We start from the raw sequence: 18835 nt of genomic DNA on the forward strand, positions 1-18835 counted from the left end.
AACATCTTTGCCATTGCTTTGTAAATGAACACGACCGGATTGTGGCGGCAACCATTTCATGGGATTCTTGATCATCAAGGTTATATTACTATGTGTATTATTCCAGAACTTAGAATGTTGTACGACATCTGTCAAACAAGTTTTGAAAATCACTTAACAATAAACTATCTATTGTCGACTGAATTTCTTCATTGCTATGACTTTATGAATGAAAATTTCAATATCGTCTCAAAAAGGGCATTGAGAGTTGGAAAAATAACGGGTAGAAAACGAGTATACAGTGTAGAACCGATCAAACTCGATACTAAACGTGTAAACGTGCGAAGTGTGTCCCCTTCTCCCCCCATTTCATAATTATAAAGTGATGCTCCCATAGAGATCAGCCACACCCGGATTCCTTTCAAATTTTGTATGTTAGTTGTTCTATAAATATCAACACAACATATACATTTGAATGTTCACCTTTTAGTTTAAAATCCCCTTAGGACTCACATGTTAAGCTAACTGACCAAATATCACAGCAAAGCATACATCCATGACACTCTTTGTACCATCTTTTTTATGAATTCATATTTTGTTTCCTTCCTAAAACATTCATTATTTTCCATCAAATTTGTATTAGTATATTGGCATACAGACAGTTAAAGGAGTCAAAATGGCTACTTTTAAAATTTACAAAACAATCTAGGCTATCAACAAAATATAAAATGATTAACTTTCAAAATAGCTTCAATAGGTGTTTTATTGAAAGGGGAAATTTGAAAAAAAAATGAAAAAACACAGGATAATTGTTTTTCAACTACTTGAACGTTAATGGTGCAAAATTATTGATTAGAGAAAGTGTCTCTAGTTTTAAATTACTAAACGGGGTAACTTACAGCATATTACGTAAGTATTTGATCATTATGAGGTGTATATATAGTTTGTTAATAACTTTAGAAACAGCATAATTCTATAATGAAAATATATACCGAATAATTTTGAACATTAGAAAAATCAACTGGTCACAGCATAAGAATGTATTAACACTCAATATGCCAATATTTCTTTATTTTACAAGTCAATATCCAACTTTGTTATCAATAATAGTTTAATGGGGACTGAAATCATAACTACACTGGTCTTTGTTGAGCAACACGTAAACATATGTAATTCCACATATGAGTACGCCCTAGTGTTGTTTCTCATTGTACCTACACGTGTATTATTTTAAATGAAGGCAAAAAGGGCACACTTGCCAATGTCTACAGTTTAAATTTTAGTATGTATAATAAGGATGTTAGTAAATTATTGAACAACTGAATTAAATTGATATTAATTACATAATCATTTATTAGGTCCACCTCTCCCTTGTTATAGGACTGTGCCTCTCGCTATTCCAAAAAGTTACATGGATGCTGGCGGAAATGTATCAATGTGTTTCATATTAGGGTCACCCAAACAAGGCATATTAATGGATAGACACCAGACAACTTAACCATGCACGAATTTAAAAACTGACTCCATTGACTTACAAAATTTTATATCATTACTTACGTTAAAATTATATATAACTTTAATTAATACTAAATTTTCTCTACCTATTATTACATGTATATTATATTGTGTCATATTCACAGGAATTATTTTCATGTAGATTCTTACGGTCTATTTTACATAAAAAATGACCTCATTTCTATAACTACACGCTATCAGTCTTCATAATGCTAGGAATCTATTTTCCAGATTTTTTTTTCTCTCCGAAATCACCGGTGTGTACAATATATATCTATTTTTGAAATGGTTTTAAATAGTCAACAAAGTTGACTTCTAAGTAAAGTTATCATTCCAACATGACAATTATTGATGTGAGATGAAGTATCAAATGTCTTCAGCAAATCTGAGACAATATATATGTCCTTTACTGTAGACAAGGGATATTTTAGCATCACTTGTATCCTAAAACGCTTTTTAAACATACTATGATGATAAATATTAATTGACTACTTTCTTGGACAATGATAAAAGGGGTTGAATTCAGTAATGCAAATTTTCATTAAGCACGACATGCAATAACTGTAGGTGTTATATTAAGATAACTATGTGTACTAAGGGTACTGGTTATTTACCAAATACAGGAACTCACACGCCTTTGTCTGAAATATCTACACACTCTCTACTGTTCATTGGTCTGATGTTGCTACCTTAGTTTCACTAATCGTTTGAATGACGGTCTTGCCCGCATTATAGATACCGAAGTACCATATACATTTAATAAAATTTTTACTGGATGTAGATGAAGCTCTCTCTAACTGTAACTATTATGCAGATCTCTAAGACAATATTTCATAATAGGGAAAAATAGACAACAAAATGCTAACATGTCAACATAATTATAATCCAGATCCAATCAAACTAAGGTAATATATGAAAGATTTCCAAGAAGACTTCTGAAAAAAGTATAAGAATAAGACCAAAAGAGTAAGGGTTTCCTACTTCAGCGATGGCGCCTTCTGACTCGGAATATGTAGCATATTTGATCGTCAGCTACTATTTAAAGTTTTTTTATTAGTGTGATCTCATAAGAAATGAAATGTTAATAAATGGATAACCCTTTCCAAAGTACACGAAAGCTAATATGAGTTTCCTTATGAGCAATGGTTTAATAAGCACAAAATACATTCTTACAGACAATTGCAAAGCTTTGGAGAAGTATAATAGGTAGCAAGTTCATAGAACACTGGAACCTAAAGGTCCTAGGTCCCTGTGAACGCATTTTAAGACGTTTACTACTAAAGCCACGAATATTCGAGTGTTTGTTAGACTGATAATAAAAGGCATTCCAAGTATCAAAAGTTAATACGGTTTTCAAAGAGGACCAAGGTTAAGAAAAATATCTAGCACGTCGCAAGGATAGCTAAAAACGTCGATTTTGCCGAAATTGCCTTCAAATAGGTCATACTAAGATTAACTTTTTGGAGATCAATGAACCATTATGTGTTTGTTCAGTTGTGAATAGCATATCACACACGATTAACAAATAATGAAAGAAGGGAAAATATCTTTAAGATATAGTGACACATTAATTTGTAACCGAATATCTAAGCCACGCAAGAGTTTGATGTTGACCAAGTCTACCATAGTTTGATTGTGTTTAGTTTAGCATTGTATAACGTGATTGTGATGTATTCCAACACCAAGTTCACAGGTGTATGGCCTATATTTAAATATATCACCAATTATCTACAATGCAAACAATGGTGACTTTGTGGTGCACTTAATCTTCGAAGGTTTCACACAGTGAAAAATATTAACCTATATTTTGGGTTGTTTTTCAGTGGGATACCGTACATATTTTGATCATTATATAAAATTTAATATCGAACAAAGTATGATTTTTTGTTCAATCCACATAAACTGCTTATATCTTTGCTTTGAATTTTCCTTTCTCATATTTGATATGATGTCCATTTTGTTTGTAGGCTAGTCGGTTTATGAACTCTTATCTAAGATAAATAAACATCTGATCTAAAACTCGGTTCTGCTAACAATTGTTTACATTATATACTTTTTTATCTTTCCAGTGGCAGAAATAGCAAACTAAATCTTAATTTTCTTTTTTTATCCTAGAAGGACGAGACAACAGTTTACTTTGTTATTAGGCTATTCTGCAGCTCATTCTAAACAGGTATGGCGTGGTACCGCCTGATTCCAGATAAATTTGGTCAACTATGAAATGGAAAAATAACTCTCTATTTCGATGAATTCAGATAGGTAATCTCAGTGAGCAAGTTTCAAATACCAATCATTAGAAAAGATATACCGATTATTAAAAAAAAAAAAAAAACATCTTGGATATATGCCATGTCTTATTTTTACAAAGAGACAACCCCACTTGTACATGGAGTCAGTGCACACATGTACCAACTTTTAGGCAACTGAACCTTATCCAGTATGATCAAAATTAACTAAAATTTTCGAAAATTGGTACAAGTATGCGCTGATTCCGAAAAATTGATAAATCAGATTGGACCAAAATTGTTCAGTGCTTATGCTTTTAACATTGAATTCATGATTGCAATGCTGCTGACTTCTTCATCAATGCCTACAGCACAGACGGTAAGACGCTGGGGTTGCACGTTCGATCTCATGAATTCAATGATAATACTAGTGGCACAGAGTCATAATTGGAAGTGTTTGAGACATGATAGAATGTCATCTCAATGTTCAATGTATTTTCAGAATTATAAAAGGTCACATACTAAGGAGTAATCCAGCCAATGAATTAATCTTTTGTTTTGCCTATTCTTGTACATTTCTCAACTTTTAATCGAAATATCGCCCGCAACATACACATTAAACGCACCACTTTCCGGACGTGCATGTTCTATATTTAGGCATGGTGACTTCGAATGCATGTTTACCTGTCGGTATTAATCATGTGTTTTAAGATCGACCAAGGCGATGAACTGAAAAAGGTGTTCCGCCACGGTGAAACGTCATACCTCTTTGTACTGAATGTTGCTGTTCACTTGTGTATTTTTTATACAATATTTGTGATTGCACGTGGTAGACACTCCTGGCGGACCTGTGTCCGTGTGACTGCAGGTGGTAGACACTGCTGGTGGACTTGTATCCGTATGATTGCAGGTAGTAGACACTGCTGATGGACCCGTGTCCGTGTGATTGCAGGTGGTAGACACTGTTGGTGGACCTGTGTATGTGTGATTGCAGATGGTAGACATTGCTGGCTGACATGTGTCCGTGTGTTTGTAGGTGGTAGACAGTGCTGGTGGACCTGTGTCTGTGTGATTGCAGGTGGTAGGCACTGCTGGTGGACCTCTTTCCGTGTGATTGCAGGTAGTAGACACTGTTGGTGGACTTGTATCCGTGTGATTGCAGGTAGTAGACACTGCTGGTGGACCCGTGTCCGTGTGATTGCAAGTGGTAGACACTGTTGGTGGACCTGTGTATGTGTGATTGCAGGTGGTAGGCATTGCTGGTGGACTTGTATCGGTGTGATTGCAGGTAGTAGACACTGCTGGTGGACTCGTGTCCGTGTGGTTGCAGGTGATAGACACTGCTGGTGGACCCGTGTCCGTGTGATTGCAGGTGGTAGACATTGTTGGTGGACCTGTGTATGTGTGATTGCAGGTGGTAGACACTGTTGGTGGACCTGTGTCCGTGTGATTGCAGGTGATAGACACTCCTGGTGGACCTGTGTCTGTGTGATTGCAGGTGGTAGACACTGCTGGCGGACCTGTGTCCGTGTGATTGCAGGTGGTAGACACTGCTGGTGGACCTGTATCCGTGTGATTGTAGGTGGTAACAGTGCTGGTGGACCTGTGTCCGTGTGCTTGCAGGTGGTAGACAGTGCTGGTGGACCTGTATCCGTGTGATTGTAGGTGGTAGCCAGTGCTGGTGGACCTGTGTCCGTGTGATTGTAGGTGGTAGCCAGTGCTGGTGGACCTGTGTCTGTGTGCTTGCAGGTGGTAGGCACTGCTGCTGGACCTGTGTCTGTGTGATTGCAGGTAGTAGACACTGCTGGAGAGCCCGTGTCCGTGTGATTGCAGGTGGTAGACACTGCTGGCGGACTTGTGTTCGCGAGAGCCTACCTTCATCTACATTCCATCCCATATACCTGACGATCTTTCAAAGTCATCCAATATCGAAAGTGATGATTTTTTGGAGCTGGAGTATCTTGCAGGTTTTCCCACCTTATTTTGATTCCAATCGTCCCCTACGTGAATACTTTTTCACCTCTTACACACGTATGCCCTTTTGGTAAGAGGTGAGTGGACAAACTAAGAAGCCAAACGACCGACAACGTATTATATACACTTGGCTAAACATTTTATGTATATAACCTTCATTATGCATTTTTTAACTAAAAATGATTTTTTCTTTCGTAAAAATAAACCTTGTTAGTAAAGCACAAAGATTGCCATGGCTCGGGTAAGTATTGAAAAACCAGAATGACCTTGCAAAGAGGGAAAGCTGCAATTTAAAACGAATAAAAAATTATGGAATTATGGTAGAATGCTTTGGCCCTGGGAAACGCTCCATAGTACCTCCACAGACTCTGACATGAAGGTTGACGGGATGAGAGAGAGGTGGTAAACGAACATTTTCCGGAACATCCAAATATTCAACTCGTTACTTCAATTACTTGCCCAATCAAAACACCTGGACAATGGCCACATGAGGGACAGGAATTGCAGCAAATACTACGAGAGCTGACAGATAGGTTGTGACCCTTGTATTGAAGAAGTTAAACAGAGATGTCCTTTTTCTGCTCTACTATTCCCCGACTATTTAAGGTTGTGTACCCGAAGACTGGTGCCATTTGGTCAATTAATGTCAAAGAGGTAGCACTCTAAAGTAAACAAGTGACTTTTGTAAAATGGACAAAATCGCTGAAAGAGCAGTGCAGTGATATATCAATATTTGAAAGGTCTAGCATACTGATATGGTAGCAAAACTAGGGAATGATGTCCCTTCATATTCTACAGCGAAAGTGTGTGTGACGGGATTTAAGCATGGCAGGCAGAGTATTGAGGATGACGCCGGTCACTGTTGCAACCCTTGAAATAGTCAATAAAGTCCATGATAGTGTTATGGCTGACAGGCAAGTGACAGAGGGATATATAGCCAGTACATTTTGGATTTCACAGGAAAGAATTCATGCCATTCTTACGGAAGATCTTGAAATGAGAAAGCACTCAGCCTGTTGGGTACCCAGACTTCTGACAGCTGAGCAGAAGCACACCAGGCGGACTTTGTTGATTTCTAATCTGAACCTGTTAGGTGCAGATCCTGCTACCTGTCAGCAGAGGTTTGTGATTATGGATGAAATGTGAGTCCATCAATTTACCCAACAGTTGAAACTATGGCAGCACCCTGGTTCAATCCTTCTTAAGAAGGTAAAAGGTGGTTTATCAGCTGGAAAGGTTATGGCCTCGGTTTTCTAGGTTGCTTATAGTATTCTGATGGTAGGACAAACAATCAATGTCACATATTATGCATCACTTATTAGCCAGTTAAGATAAAATATTGAACTCAATGCCGTAGCAAACTCAGTAAAGGTGTGTTGTTCCACCAGGATAATGCCCCTGTTCACAAGTCTGTCATTGTCATGGCTATCATAATGATAACAATCTGGCTTCATCAGACTTTCATCTATTTCGAAAATCGAAAAAGGCCACTACTGGTACCGACTTTTGCTTAGATGATGACTTTATACATGCTGTAGAGGACTCTCTGAATGGTCAAGAAAAAAGAACTTCTTTATATGTGGCATTGAGGCCCTTACACTCAAAAATCACCTTGTCATTTGTGTTTACAACCCTCAACACGCTATCTATCAACAATATTATCTATGACATCTTTCCAAAGGCAGGCAATGTTCAATTAAAATTAATTTTGGTATCACTGATTAACTCATCATACGAGACTTTCTAAGTCTCACATCTCTAAAATGGACTTATGTGGTGAGGGTTTGGCCAGTCCAAGTCCTATGGTTGGTCATAGACCACACATACCGAAGAGCCGTCCTCACTTTCACGTAAACACATTCTGCCTCCAGGAATGAACTTGTAAAGACAAAGGACAGAACACGATGGTATAACAATAAGATGAAAGAATGAAATGACAAATGATTGGTGACTGTTATTTAAGAAAACTTAAGAGAAGATTTAAGAGTATATTGTGTTAAATGATATACTTTATTTAAGGAATATTATTTTTGTAGTAAGCATAAACTATTGGTCAAGAATTACATTGGGTGGGTAAACAGAGACAAATTCTTTAAATTACAGTTTTATACTACAATTTTTTAATTTTAGGTGTGTTTATGACTTAGTTTTAGATCAGCATTACTGGTCATTATTCTGTTTTAGTGAACATAAGACACAGAAAAGTGATTGACAATGACTAGTTAGTAGTATATCAACAACATTGATCTGGTGATTACTTCCTTAAAACACCACATGCAACTAGTTTACGGAAAGTGGCTGGTATCAAACTATCTTTTTCTTTTGTCTGCATCGAAATGTAGACATCAAAATGTAGACATGGCAAAACCAAGAGTGTAGTCTTTTATCTCTGATACAAAGTTGTTTTTTTAAGCATCTTCCAATGCATCTAACTGACTTATGAATAATACTTGAAGAAATGTCACACTACTGTGTCAAGTCTATATTATAACGTTCAGACTTGCTCCATCACATGTGGACATGATCTACATATGGCTTCCAGGGTTTAAAACTCTCAAGAAATGACATACTGCTTATATTATGTTGCTTTGTTTCTGTGTTCTACAATCCTAAAACTATCTGGATAGAAACACAATGAAGTTTAAACTGAAAATGTGCTCTTCAGGTAAAAAGTCAGAAAGTTGTCAGTTTGTTAGCAGTAACTGTATTTTAGGATTTTTTCTTTGTGTAGCTGAACCAATCAGTAAGATTTTATTCATTATTTTATCTCAATGTGTCTCCACACTTTTATACTGTATTTAATGGGGCTCAGCTGCCAGAGCAGAGTTTTTTGAGTTTTTGATGTACACTTATATAACTCCCATTTACATGCAGGTTCGAGTAATCCACCAAAAATAAAACCGAGATATCTTTTCCTGTCCAAAACTCTGCTTATTTCCATCCAGCAGGGTAGACTGTACCTCTTTCCACTGATCTTACTTGAAGGAATATCAGTACCCTTCTCATTTGTAACATCTGTTGTAATCACCTGATCCCACATCTCATACATACAGTTTCACATATTATTCTCTCTAACAAGTCTTGAGATTGACAATCTCCATCTTTTGACTGTCAAGCCTTCTGGTAGCTTTCTCTCTTATTATATCTGTTTGTTAGGTCACATTCTTCTCCAAAACAACATTTCATCAATCTTTTAATGGCCCTAAAGACCTTATCTGTGTTGCTGGATTATAGACCAATCACCATCATAAATTACTAACACAACACCAAACAATATATTTCTATTTTTATTTTTATGTGATATTTTACTCATCGTCATCATTCTATACATATTAATTTTACTAAACAGTATATATATATGTATGTTTGGTTAATCTCAGGATGTTAACTTAAAAATCATCATATATTCTCAGTTACATGTTAAAAGTACAAATTCAGCCAAGGATAACACAGTCAAAATGACCTTCATCTTTACAATGGGAAACCCTATTCCACTTATTAGTAAGTTCAAGTACTTGTCCTTTCATCATTTATTTGAACTTTTCTTGGAATTTCAACATCCATCTAATGACTTTCTAACATCAATTGTAATGACTTGTTCTCATGTCGATTCCATACACATCTTTTTGTCTTCTATCAACAATTTTGAATTTCATCATCTTTGTCTTTTTACAAGTCTTTCAATATCTTTCCCTTTGATTTTATTCATTCTGTTTCTCCCCTGGGTTTTACTGTAATTAGCTATAGCATCCAATATTTTTTAAATTCAAGCATTTAATTCTATCATTTTTTGTTTCCCCATCCTCACAACAAATTTCATCATCCCTTTTTGTCTTTTATCAGATATTTATAAACTTATCCCTGGCCCTTCTATCTATTCCTTAAGTCTCTTGGTTTAAAAAAAACTCTTTGAGGTCTGGTTCCAAGTCTTTCCCATGAGATTTTTATTGCCTGAAGAAGCATAAGTCTTCTATGTCAGGTAGCCTTAAAGCATACCAAAGGTCTTCTATATCTGTGTAGCCTTATGACATACAGAAGGTCATCTATGTCTGTGTAGCCTTATGACATACAGGTCTTCTATGTTTGTGTAGCCTTATGACATACAGAAGGTCATCTATGTCTGTGTAGCCTTATGACATACAGGTCTTCTATGTTTGTGTAGCCTTATGACATACAGAAGGTCATCTATGTCTGTGTAGCCTTATGACATACAGAAGGTCTTCTATGTCTGTGTAGCCTTATGACATACAGGTCTTCTATGTTTGTGTAGCCTTATGACATACAGAAGGTCTTCTATGTCTGTGTAGCCTTATGACATACAGAAAGCCTTCTATGTCTGTGTAGCCTTATGACATACAGGTCTTCTATGTCTGTTTAGCCTTATGACATACAGAAGGTCTTCTATGTCTGTGTAGCCTTATGACATACAGAAAGCCTTCTATGTCTGTGTAGCCTTATGACATACAGAAGGTCTTCTATGTCTGTGTAGCCTTATGACATACAGAAAGCCTTCTATGTCTGTGTAGCCTTATGACATACAGAAGGTCTTCTATGTCTGTGTAGCCTTATGACATACAAACAGGCAATATTGCAATGAAAATTCAAACAAAAACTGCACTTTCAAGCTTCATGTAATTGCAAATTGTTCTTTTGTAAATCTGTATTAAGCTTTGAAATAATATACACAAAAAAGACTTGGGTCTTCTTTCAATTGATTTTTATCCTAAAACTAGTAATTTACTTATACAATACAGGTGATTATTACTAACAATTTTCAGGATGTGAAAAATAATTTGAAATTATTTCTTGAAAGAAAACCATTTATCTAAATCTTTGATGTCTATCATGTTACTTGCATTTTCTAGAACAAGTGTGTTCAAATTTGCTGAGACAGACAATCATGTAAAATCCATGAAGTATCGTTCAATATTTATAAGATTAAAATCCTTCAGTTCATTTACTAGAGATTCGCTAACAAAATGCAAATAACCTGGTGAGGTCAAAGGTCAAAACAGGTGTCATAAGAGAGTTTTACATAAATATACACATCCAATAATATATTTATTATATATATAGCATGGAAAAAACTTCTAAACATAATACATCAATACATATATATATATATATCACTAGTGCATGATTAATGACATCATGTAATCTGGGAAACAAGTCAGAAACTAAATGGCCTGTATGATTATATAGCACCATCACATATAGACTGGACAGATAATGAAGATTACTGTGAACCTTGTCTAATTTGACTCCTGATCCAAACAGAATATTGTAACCCCATATCTCTGAATCGGATCCAAAAGAATACTGTAACCCTAAATATCTTGAACATTACCCAGTATGACCTGTATATTCTGTCTTCCTGTTTAATCCTACAAAATACTCAGGTACTGTGATACCATTTTTCATCAAAATAGTTAAAAAAAACATTGAATCTTAGCTCTCTAACCTCCTGTCCAATTTGACCAAGATATGATAGTTTCCATCATTGTGTCATATTAGCCAGTTTTCACAGTAATATATATAGACAAGAAAAGATATTTAACTGATAAATATATTTTTTCATTCACAAATAAAATGTCAGCAGAAACAGAAGATCTCGAAATGATCATGGCGTCCGCCATTGTAAACTCATGGCGTCCGCCATTGTAAATTCATGGCGTACCCCATTGTAAACTCATGGCGTCCCCCATTGTAAACTCATGGCGTCCCCCATTGTAAACTCATGACATCCCCATTGTAAACTCATGGCCTCCCCCATTGTAAACTCATGGGGTCTACATAAGTTTGACCTTTTTTTTGTTCTTTCTCCTTAACAATCAGTTGTATGTACGATCACGCCAACAGTTAGTAATTCAAACAGTAATAGATTCCATATGATCACTTCAATTATTCATGAAAAACATCCATTACATTTAAAGATTGAGGATCTCATCAGACTTCTGAAGAAATAGTTGTTGTGGTGTAAGCTATCCACAAGATGATCTAAGTGCAATTTGGAACACATACCATCTGATAATAGTTGGCTAAAACGTACATGAAGATCATTATCATTATCAAATCACAAAACTATAGAAATATTATGCTTGTCAGTTTCTTAATTAAAATAGGTTAATAAGGCTGAAAATATACATCTATTTTTATGTTAATATTGCTCAGTCAAAATTACAGGAAATGTCAAGATATAGATAACATAGAAATATTTTACAGCTGGTTTAATGTAAATTAAATTTTTCATGAAGATCTCATTGAGGGGATCTGAATTTTTATTTCTGAAGGAAAAAAAAAATCATGATGTCATAAACAAAGGTTACAATTAATGTCAATACAATTTGATTTCAATTGGCTTAATTTTTTTTTGTGGCAGTATAATTGATACTTATTTGTACAAAACATTAAATTCTCTAGTAAAATCTATCTTTAATTACATTCCGGTATTGAATTTTTAAATAAGCATCAATTGAAATGATATCAGATTTCACTCCTGTATTTGCATGTACATTTCACGAAATGTGTACCTTTATAAAATAAAGCATCAGTGAGAGGTTACTTTTGTTACTGATCTTAGAGATGTAAAGTATCCAGGACATTTATAGAAGATTAAAGAATATCTACACAGGTAAAGCAGCAATGAATCTTAAACAAAAAGAAACAAAGAGAAATAGAGAGTAAATATGTGCATATATTCAGTTTCATCAGGTACTTGTTAAAAAAAGTATCTTATTCCCCTATCTATTTGTCAATAAGCCCATGTACATCTACTGCACTTTATGACAGGTATGATAAAAAGCCATTACAAGCTTTAGTATTTTCTCTGTTACAGCCAATCTCTCTCCCCACTGCGAGAATTTAAGGTGCTGGCATCATGGGTTTAATGAGGAATACATATGGAAAACATGACAGGAATAACAAGTGTATTATCTTATTATAATCATCAACACTCGACCCTAAATATTCACTGTTAAGAAAATTCGTAAAAGAACACATTGAATTTTTGTACAGGAGTTCTCTGTTAACCTTGAGGAAGAGACCTTGATATATGCAAGCATTTAGTGTACAAAACATCAATACTATCAAACAATAATGCTAAAATAAAACAAATCATTTTACAGAAATTGTCTGCATGTTTTTCTTATCTTGTATAATTAAATATCAGTCCCTTGTATAAAACTATATTTGCCTGTTTTACATATAACTTTGTTAAAATAGATTTTGTACTATACAACCACATTGCTAAATTCATTGTGGAAAAGCCGAGATCACAACCATTCAATAGGAAGAAAGTCATCCTAAAAAAAAAATCTTAGCAAGGCACAAAATAATCAAAACATTACCGATAAAAGAAAAAATTGGACATGGCAACATTAATTATTTACGTAATCAAGAAATGATAAATTAATTAATTTAAATTGAAAATATAGAATTCCTATTCATATAACAAGTCAAAGATGCATATAGCATTAGACCTTTCCTAAAATTCTTAATTGTTTTTAAAATTGTTATATTCATCCTTAATTTTTCTTTTCCAATCCAGGAAAATTCCATGCATCTTTGTTTGAATTAATTGCATAGAAGATGTATCAACTGCCATAACTTGTTTAACTCATTCCAAGTGTCACAGAGTTCTGTCCCCTTGTAAGAAAGATGCTAGAAATGAAAGTTATGTCCCCTCCATCATGAGATGTGAAGGAAGGAAAGGCGTGCAACTACAGTAGGCACATAAGTACAACCGAAACAAGATATATAAATATATTATGCAAGTGCAGTTTGTGTACATATGTAACTACAACTGCACCCTGAATGTTTGCAGTGAGAAAGACAGGATTTTGAAATGCAGTTTGCCTGAAAAAAGCATATTCAAAGAAACAGCCACCTGGACAACACTAAATATATATGTGTGGTGTTTACAAAGAGTAACTTTTTTAAAGTGAAAGTCCATTTTACCACAACTAAACATGCATTGGTAACTCAAAACAAAGAGTCAAACAGAAACAACTGATAGTTTAATCAACATGCAACAATAATTGTCTTTGTCATAGCTAAGTTCTGGTTCTAACAACTAACTAGCCATTTCCAGTGTTCATATCATAATTCATAAAACACACCATTAGTTTGCTAATAAGTTGTTCATAAAACTGTTACTTTTTTAATGATTGTTGTTCATCAAAAAATTTTGAAAGGAAGAAAAATAGTGAACTAAAGCCAAAAAACATCAAAAGTAAGCATATAACCCTAAATCAATAATACGGCCCTATTATAATCAGCAGTATTTTGATGTTTTTAAAACTACATTGATCATCTTTGATAAATTAAAAAATGACAACATAAGAAATGTTTTATTCATTTCTGTCACTCAAATAATGTATGTTTTCAAGTTAATAACACAGAAGAAAAATAAAGACAAAACTTTCATATTGATCAATAAAATGAAAGAGAAAAATGAAAGCTTAATTGTGACCCTATGGAAAGCCCCTTAAATGTTTGTTAAACAAAAATGAAAATTTTAGTTTTTACTTTCCTGCACTAATACAATGACATACGGTACAAAAGACAGGTTGTTGTAAATATCACAAAAATGACCATGAATATCAGATGATAAAGATCTCACATTAAATAGTATCAGTAACACAAGCACTGGATAATGAAACAGGAGAAATCACATGCAAGTATATATTCCTGGAAAGTTAAGAAACCTTCTTTATAGAAAAAGTTGCAATAACAGAACAGAGATAAATGAAACAAGGGGAAATAACTCTGGCAATAATTAAAAAAACTTCAGCAATAATTCAAATAAGATGATCTTGTGACACCTTTGTCAAGGTAACTTCTAACGAAGTCCATCTTTATGAGACGCTTCTTTTTTCATTGAAATAATCAACATATTTTATAGTCTATTTCCAATAAAATAAATTTTGAGCAATTTTCAGATAAAAGTTTAATATTTTAGTTACGGGAACTACATCACTTGAAAATGTCTTTGTCCAATATTATCCTTTACTTTTGGTGGTATGAAAATTCTAGATATATTCCTGGTAATTGTTTTCTCTGTGATCTGACTTGATGATTTTGAAATTTTTAAAAATACATAGCAAGAAATGATTTCAGAAATTCATTTCTTTAAAAGAACTAGAAAATACATGTTTAATATCAAGATTTCATGGAAATTTCTTTTCACCAGCAATAATTACTTCTAACCTATATTACATCAATACCACTATTACAGCAAAACCTCTATATATTGCCATTCCAAACACACTTTATAGTGCCAATCCATCTTATGTACTTTTTTCTTGCCAATTAAGTCATACAAATAAAATTGCCAAAGTGATGAGTGTGCAGTCAATATTCTGTCAGACAAAAGATAACAGCATAACAAGGTTTTACCTAACAATAACATAGTCACTCTTGGTTAATATGAAATACACTCTGAATTAGAAAGTGCAGCAGGACAGAGAGAATTACGACACAATACCAAGTTGAGCTTGAGGAGACCAATGTTACTGTAATGTGCAGAATTGTAAAAGATACCCATCGGGAGCCTCACTCTGGTAGGACCTTCACCTGAAAATTGCATAGTTTGTAAAAAAAAAAAAAACTAATACAAACTGACTACATGTAAACATGCAAGTAACAAAACATAATCAAGAAGCTAAACATGCATATCATTGTCTTATACATGTTAAAAAAAAGAAGCAAATTACCAGCTAGCATTTCACAAGATGACATGAAAAACACATGCATGTAACAGTATTATATCTATCTCTAGCCAATTATTTATTCGTTAGTCATTGGTGTGCAATATAATGCACAAGAAGCTTCCATTCAGATTTTGAAAAAAAAAAAAAAAAAACTACCTGCTCACAATTTTCATAAAACTGTGGTAAGAAAAAAATTCACAAACTTTGCAGCTAGCTCTGGGTGCCAAGTTATTTCATCTGTATACCCCTGTTAACAGACAGATAGTCTATTGTATACTCCTGTTAACAGACAGATAGTCTATTGTATACCCCTGTTAACAGACAGATAGTCTATTGTATACCCCTGTTAACAGACAGATAGTCTATTGTATACTCCTGTTAACAGACAGATAGTCTATTGTATACCCCTGTTAACAGACAGACAGATAGTCTATTGTATACCCCTGTTAACAGACAGACAGATAGTCTATTGTATACCCCTGTTAACAGACAGACAGATAGTCTATTGTATACCCCTGTTAACAGACAGACAGATAGTCTATTGTATACCCCTGTTAACAGACAGATAGTCTATTGTATACCCCTGTTAACAGACAGATAGTCTATTGTATACCCCTGTTAACAGACAGATAGTCTATTGTATACCCCTGTTAACAGACAGATAGTCTATTGTATATCCCTGTTAACAGACAGATAGTCTATTGTATACCCCTGTTAACAGACAGATAGTCTATTGTATACCCATGTTAACAGACAGATAGTCTATTGTATACCCCTGTTAACAGACAGACAGATAGTCTATTGTATACTCCTGTTAACAGACAGATAGTCTATTGTATACCCCTGTTAACAGACAGACAGATAGTCTATTGTATACCCCTGTTAACAGACAGATAGTCTATTGTATACCCCTGTTAACAGACAGATAGTCTATTGTATACCCCTGTTAACAGACAGACAGATAGTCTATTGTATACCCCTGTTAACAGACAGATAGTCTATTGTATACCCCTGTTAGCAGACAGATAGTCTATTGTATACCCCTGTTAACAGACAGACAGATAGTCTATTGTATACCCCTGTTAACAGACAGACAGATAGTCTATTGTATACCCCTGTTAGCAGACAGATAGTCTATTGTATACCCCTGTTAACAGACAGACAGATAGTCTATTGTATACCCCTGTTAACAGACAGATAGTCTATTGTATACCCCTGTTAACAGACAGATAGTCTATTGTATACCCCTGTTAACAGACAGACAGATAGTCTATTGTATACCCCTGTTAACAGACAGACAGATAGTCTATTGTATACCCCTGTTAACAGACAGATAGTCTATTGTATACCCCTGTTAACAGACAGATAGTCTATTGTATACCCCTGTTAACAGACAGATAGTCTATTGTATACCCCTGTTAGCAGACAGATAGTCTATTGTATACCCCTGTTAACAGACAGACAGATAGTCTATTGTATACCCCTGTTAACAGACAGATAGTCTATTGTATACCCCTGTTAACAGACAGATAGTCTATTGTATACCCCTGTTAGCAGACAGATAGTCTATTGTATACCCCTGTTAACAGACAGACAGATAGTCTATTGTATACCCCTGTTAACAGACAGATAGTCTATTGTATACCCCTGTTAACAGACAGATAGTCTATTGTATACCCCTGTTAACAGACAAAGAGATAGTCTATATGTATTATATTCTGGTGGTTTGATTCAAGAAGATGAGACACATTGAGATACATTGAGAAACCCATTGTACATTGTACTCATAACCAATTCGTGTTTATTTAGTACAACTACGATGCATGAATCTGGATAGAATAAAGATCCAGCACATAATGCAGATTTCTTCCTGATGTATTAGCAGTTTTAGTTAGCTAATTCAGACATCATATATTCTTATAGTTGTCTCCTAGACATTGTTTCAAATTAATGTGAAAACAAGCTGAAGCATGTGTAAGAAGCCTACATTATCATTCACAAAACAATTCTCATGTACCCATTGTTTTAATACATGTCCCAACAATGGCACCTAATGATTTTTTTGTTTTATTATTATTTCTTTGTGTGTGAGGAATATCTCAAAATTTGTAGCATCTTTTGAATCATTTTCAGTTCTGCAAAATCATTATCCCCTCGTAAAGATTTTCGCATATATTCTAAACTTTACAGAAATTGATCGGTCTTTTGAGAGCAATCTTGAAAGTTTTTTCTATGATGTATTTTAAGCATGCATGATGTGAAGATAGAACCAATTGAGAGTTTTTCACCAGTCACATAGGAACAAGCAAAATATACCAAAAAAATGCAAAATATTAAACAACAAACAACTCATAACACGAGTATTAAAATAGATTGATATTTCTGAAGGCAAATAAAAAAAAAAAAAAAAAAACTTGATTGATAAACATAATCATAAAAACATGCATTTTATACAACAAAACAAACCAATTGTATACACATGTACATTTAGCATGAACCAAAATGAGCAGAACAAGTAATACTGGCATGACTACAAAAAGGTAAAATGGAGTAGAAACAGGAAAGCTGAAATTCAAGACTAGATATAAATACATAGGTAAAAGTACGTTTTTAAAAATGTTATGATATCTAATATACCTACAAGTATCATTTTTATTATTTGAAGAAAAAAAAATCTGTTTAATCCCTTTACTTCTTTGCCCCTAAAACTTTACTTGTAAAATAAGACTCCAGAGTTATGGGACTTGGTTAGATATGACCATAACAAATGTTAATTTGTGAATTTACTGTTTACATTAATGTCCACTTCAGATATGACAACAGACTTCTCAAACCTTGAAAAATCAACAACTTACAGACAAATTAAACCACTTTTTATTGAAATGAGTTTGGTTCTAATACTCAGAGGTGGGTATTTGATAAGCATAAACTACCACGGCAATGTATGTTTTGGAGGCAAGACATACTAATTTTTATTAAAAATCGTTCAGCTTCTTTTCAGAAGATTTTTAAGCATTTTTAAAAGAGTCCCTTGAATCCACAAAAAGAACTTTTGTTTGAGAGTAGAATTATTAATTTTTTCCTTTGGCTCAACAATTTAGGAAAACATTGTTTAGTTACACAGTGTTGGGAAATCAGTCAGAGGTCAAACTAAGCCTCATGTTTTAAGTAATAGGTTTTTGTACCCTGACATTTTGTGTGAAAAGCGGTAAAAATCATCAAATAAATAAGTGTGATATAATGTTTATAGATATATAACATATAGCCAAAAGTAATCAAGTTGGAAACATATACAGATTCAAATAAAAAATATTGATAGGTTTCATAATCAATAATAAATTTCCTACATTAAATCATATTGGGAATTTCCTTCTACTATTTGCATAAAGGTATGATATGATGCATTCACTTGTTATGCATGATAATTGAAAT

General features: G+C 34.1%; 2 protein-coding genes across 2 annotated transcripts in view; both read right to left on the reverse strand.

Moving 5' to 3' along the window:
• Positions 1-4478: 4478 nt before the first annotated feature.
• LOC132547716 (uncharacterized) lies at positions 4479-5600 on the reverse strand. The gene has a single exon (XM_060211519.1). The coding sequence runs from the start codon at positions 5598-5600 to the stop codon at positions 4479-4481; it is 1122 nt and encodes a 373-aa protein (XP_060067502.1).
• A 3367-nt stretch (positions 5601-8967) lies between these two features.
• LOC132547691 (uncharacterized) overlaps positions 8968-18835 on the reverse strand; it is a 147606-nt gene continuing 137738 nt past the window's right edge. The window contains exon 33 of the mRNA XM_060211489.1: positions 8968-15266. Within this exon, the coding sequence (XP_060067472.1) occupies positions 15246-15266 (21 nt within the window). The 3' untranslated portion in view covers positions 8968-15245. The remainder of the gene's footprint in view (positions 15267-18835) is intronic.

Source organism: Ylistrum balloti, unplaced genomic scaffold (genome assembly GCF_031769215.1).
Source record: "Ylistrum balloti isolate Yb309-2 unplaced genomic scaffold, AGI_CSIRO_Ybal_v1 Utg369972, whole genome shotgun sequence".
Lineage (NCBI taxonomy): Eukaryota > Metazoa > Mollusca > Bivalvia > Pectinida > Pectinidae > Ylistrum > Ylistrum balloti.